Source organism: Colobus angolensis, unplaced genomic scaffold (genome assembly GCF_000951035.1).
Source record: "Colobus angolensis palliatus isolate OR3802 unplaced genomic scaffold, Cang.pa_1.0 Scaffold31, whole genome shotgun sequence".
Classification (NCBI taxonomy): domain Eukaryota; kingdom Metazoa; phylum Chordata; class Mammalia; order Primates; family Cercopithecidae; genus Colobus; species Colobus angolensis.
Genome location: NW_012116377.1, coordinates 3,950,863 through 3,955,806, shown reverse-complemented (window position 1 = coordinate 3,955,806; position 4,944 = coordinate 3,950,863). Strand labels below are relative to the sequence as shown.

At 47.5% G+C, this 4,944-nt stretch overlaps 1 protein-coding gene across 1 annotated transcript in view; it reads right to left on the bottom strand.

Moving 5' to 3' along the window:
• Positions 1 to 4,944, bottom strand: part of EFCAB12 (EF-hand calcium binding domain 12) — a 37,550-nt gene that overhangs the window by 13,212 nt on the left and 19,394 nt on the right. The window contains exons 3-4 of the mRNA XM_011950693.1: positions 4,164 to 4,349; positions 1,263 to 1,419 (exon numbers count right to left, since the gene is read on the bottom strand). Of these exons, the coding sequence (XP_011806083.1) occupies positions 1,263 to 1,419; positions 4,164 to 4,349 (343 nt within the window). The remainder of the gene's footprint in view (positions 1 to 1,262; positions 1,420 to 4,163; positions 4,350 to 4,944) is intronic.

Sequence of the window (4,944 nt, the reverse complement as noted above, 5' to 3'; positions counted from 1 at the left end):
CCCAGGAGGCGGAGCTTGCAGTGAGCTGAGATCTGGCCACTGCACTCCAGTCCGGGTGACAGAGCGAGACTCCGCCTCAAAAAAAAAAAAAAAAAGTGCTGGACATAAAGGAGATTACTACTGTTGGGGTGGTGATACATGTAGGAGGCGACTGTTGGGGTGCTAAGGTTCCCTGAGCTCTGACAGAGGCAGAGACCCTGCTTGGGAGGTGATGGTTTCTCTGCAGGGCAGCTGGTGGAGACTGGACATTGAAAATCTCCCAGAGGACTGAGGAATGGATGCTCTGAGCTGCCTGCTGTTCCCAAATGAGCCACTCCAGTGAAGATGCTGAGTAACTCCACTTGGTGTGACTGTCAACTCGAACGGCCTCATCCCGGATCTTTAGCATTGTTAGGAAACCCCTCCACTGCCTCCTCCAGGGCTCCTGTGTGACTCAGGGAGGACAAGGAGGCTCTAAACATGCATGAGATTAAATTCCTGCCAACCTGGTGGATGGGAACAGAGCAAGATTTGTTTCATTTAGAAAAACAAAGCTGTGGCTATGTTTGGGAAGGGTGCTAGAATGGGTGGGTGGTTGTAATTGTTCTTTTTTGTTTGTTTACTACAAGAATGGTACTAAGATATAAAGAAATATTATACAATGCACCTTTGTGTTGTAGAGTAAATTCACAGCCAGAGCTTTAGCAAGTCCATTTCTAATTTGCCTCTGTGCCTTGTCTGGGCAGATGTGGCCCCACAAGTGTATTACTTGGCAGATGGAACTTGAGCCATGCACAACCTTTACAACTGTTCACAGCAACCCTGCCATAATACCCCTGAGAGCAGAATACCAAAATATACTTTCCAGTAAACTGTAAACATGTGCTAATTCTGGTTCTGAACAAGAATTTTATCAATAAGGTATGGATTAATAGTGAGGAGGCCTTGGACCCACATACACATAAACGTCTCTGGAAAGGCTTGCCATTTGGGCCAGTTCTCAGCCTCTCAGGTGGGCTCTGGTGGGCTGAGTATCCTCCGCTAAGAACAAGGGCGGGGACTCATTTGTCTTTGAATGGACACAGTGGTAGCTGGGCACTCAAGGGAGTATTTACTCCTTAATCTCCGGGCCTGAAAATTTCCAGAGGCTTGGCCAAACCACAGTCAGCCCAAACTGGGGAACACACTGAGGGAGTGAGTTTGGAGGAGAGGCCAAGGCTTCCTGCACCATGCTCGCTCCCAGGACGGGGAGGTGGAGGCACAGGACAGGGAGGGATACGCACGCTTCCTTGCAGTGGCCAGGCTGCTCCTTTGCTGAGCCATAGACCACTGCTTGTAGGTATTGGCCAGGATGTCTATGGTGATGGTGTTGTGCTTCCCAAGAGAGCTGAGGTAGATCACTATATCCTCCACCTCCTGGTTCTTCAGAGGGACTCCAACCTGAGGAGACAGAGGCCTTGAGACTAGCAGGCTCCCATCTAAACATCCTGCCCTGATGGCCAAGGCCTTACCACCCTCCTCAGATCCCCATCCTGCTGCCAGTTTCATCCTCAACCACTCACTACTATACCCAAGGTCCCTGCTGCAGGAGCTCAGAGCCCTTTCCTGGTCCTTTCTTACCTTTGCCTTTGCTCAGGCAGTTCCTCTTCTCTGCCTGAAAAACTCCTGTCCCTCCTTCAAAGTCCACTCCAGATGTCACCATCTTTATAGAGTGGGTTACTTCTTCCTCTAGGGTCCCACCCCACTTCCTACCAGTCTCAATGGCAGCATCTACCATCCTGGATATGAAGCATGATTTCACATATGGATCATCCCTGTCCACAAGTAACACATAAATCTCCCTTAATTCCTGGAAAATGGGATCAAGAATACTATACACCTCACTCTTTCAAGGACAATGAGCAACTCTGGAGGTGTATAATGCTTGCCAGCAACATTGGATATTCAAGAAGAAAAGTTGTAAAGGAAATATGATTTTGTTCTTCAGTTTCTTTAGACAATAGTCATTGTTCACTGAACTTTACCCAAATTCCTGGCCTCAAGTGATCCTCCTGCCTCGGCCTCCCAAAGTGCTAGGTAAACAGGCGTGAGCCACTGCGCCTAGTCTTGAACGTTCCTTAAGTAAGATCAGAACTCTCCCGGTGCTGGCCGGGCGTGGTGGCTCATGCTTGTAAACTCAGCACTTTAGGAGGCCAAGGTGGGTGGAGCCTGAGGTCAGGAGTTCGAGATCAGACTGGCCAGCATAGTGGAGCCCCATCTCTACTAAAAACACAAAATTAGCCAGGCATGGTGGCATATGCCTATAATCCCAGTACCCGGGAGGCTGAGGCAGGAGAATCCCTTGAACCAGGGAGAGGGAGTTTGCAGTGACCCAAGACTGCACCATTGCCCTCCAGACTGGGTGACAAGAACAAAGCTCCGTTTCAAAAAAAAAAACAAAAAAAACAAAGAACTCTCCTGGTGCTAAAGAATGTAATTATTTAACCTTTGGGTTATGGAGATTAAAGACCATTATCTTTAAATGCTTTGAAATGTTGTTGAGATAATTACATGTCATAAAACATGTGTGAGAAAACTGATAATAATTTAAAGCCACAAAAGACATCACAGTCAACTTCCTAAAGTTGTTTAAGGTATTTGTTGTTGTTGTTTGGATTTCTTTTAAGTCAGGATCTTGCTTTGTCACCCAGTCTGGAGTGTAGTGGTGTGATCAAAGCTCACTGCAGCCTCTAACTCCTGGGCTCAAGTGATCCTCCTATCTGACCCTCCCATGTAGCTGGGACTACAGGTGTGTGCCACCACACTGGGCTAAGCTTTTTAATTTTTTGTAGAGATGGGGGTCTCACTATGTTACTTAGGCTGATCTCAAGCTCTTGGCCTCAAGCAATCTTTTGACTTTGGCCTTCCAAAGTGTTGGGGGATTACAGGCATGAGCCATCATGCCAGGGTAAAGTATCTTGCATTCAAAATATATAAAAACTTAATTCATCTAGACTAGGGTTAGCAAGCTTTTTCTGTAAAAAGTCAGATGGGGCCAGGCGTAGTGGCTCACACCTGTAATTCCAGCACTTTGGGAGGCTGAGGCAGGTGGATCACAAGGTCAAGAGATTGAGACAATCCTGGCCAACATGGTGAAACTCCTTCTCTACTAAAAATACAAAAATTAGCTGGGCATGGTGGTGCACGCCTATAGTCCCAGCTACTCCGGAGTCTGAGGCAGGAAAACCACTTGAACCGAGGAGGCGGAGGTTGCAGTGAGCCAAGATCGCGCCACTGCACTCCAGCCTGGTGACAGAGTGAGACTGCGTCTCAAAAAACAAACAAACAAACAAACAAAAAACTCAGTAAATATTTTAGGTTTGGCTAGCCATACAGTGTGTCATACTGTTCAACTGTGCCATTGTAGCATGAAAGCAGCCACAGACGATTCAAAGATGAATGAGTGTGACTGTGTTCCAATAAAACTTTATTTAAAAAAACAGGAAGCAGGCTGGACTTGTCTCGTGAGCCACAGTTTGCAGACCTCTGCTAGGCCGATAAAACTTTCCATGATGATGGAAATGTTCCACATCTGTGCAGTCCAGTAGAGGAGCCACTTGCCACATGTGACTACTGAGCACTCAAAATGTGTGGCTGGTGTGACAGACAGACTGGATTTTAAAATTTATAATTGATTTACATTAATAAATAGCCAGTGAAAGTAAAAGTGTGGTCGATGAACCAGTACTACAACACCAGGAGCTCATTAGAAATACAGCATCTTTTGATGACCCACAGATGTACTGGGTCAGAAGCTGCATTTCAACACGACCCCCATGTAATTTATATGCCAGTAACAGTTGGAGACACTCTACCAGCTTTCTCTGATCTCAGTTTTGGGGTCTGCTGTGCAAGACAGGGATTCCCCAAGGTAGCTGGCTGGTTACGAGGTTGACTCTGCAGACTTTCCACTCAGGTGGGGGCTTTCAAGGTCAGATGGGTGTGGGGAGCAGATTTTAAGGATCTGATTTGGCCACAAGTTAATCCATATTTTCCAATCTGGCTTTATAAGCAATAAGGCGGACAGTTTGCACTCCTTGTGTCTACTTCTCAGTTGAACCAGAACCCAGCGGGGGGTGGCAAAGAGGGAGTACATGAACATCCTGCCCACTTAGGCCCATCCAGAGAAAGCAGGTGGCACTTACTGCCTTTACAGCCGTGATGAACTTCTCCCTGGTGATTCTCTGGTTCTTACCCTGGCCCACCTTGTGAAATATCTCCAGGATCTTGATCTTGCGGCTGTGCAGGTAGGAGTACATGACTGACAGGGCAGGGGGCTTGGGCAGCTGGAGCTGGGGCACCATCTGGCGGGAGAGCCGGGGGGCTTTTTTCTGGAAGAGGCGAGAGGGTAGGGCAGAGGAGAGAGTTCAAGGGAGACAGGCCAGTGGGATGCGGTCACCAGAGTTAGGGAGTAAGGAGAGGCCGAGCAACTCTAAATAGCAGGATAGAGTACAAAGGGCACTGGATTCAGGGCAACTGTGTTTGGCCACAAAATGCCTGGGAGACTTTGCTTCTCTGAGCCTTGGTTTTCTCATCTGAAAAACACAAGGCTTGGAAAATATAGGAACTAAAATTTCATTCTTATCTACATCTCTCCTGTCAAACCAGGCAGTATCTGTAATCCCACTGGTCTGATCTCTCAGTGCACCAAAACCTATACCCTTCCCTGGAACCAGGTGGAGATCCCCCACCCCCCTCCCCCAGCCTTTGCATCTGCTCTAGGCCTCTTGCCTGGAAAATTTTTCTCTCTTTCTCTATCTGTCCAAATACTCCTCCTCCTCCAATTCCACGTGAAAGGGCATATTTTGTAATGATAATCTTCTACCTTGGTGCAGCACTGGACAGTTTACAAAGGGCCTTCCTATTCCCTAGGGTATTGTTCCTCTGTGCTCCTCCCGGGGTGCTTACTATAATAGAGACCCACTT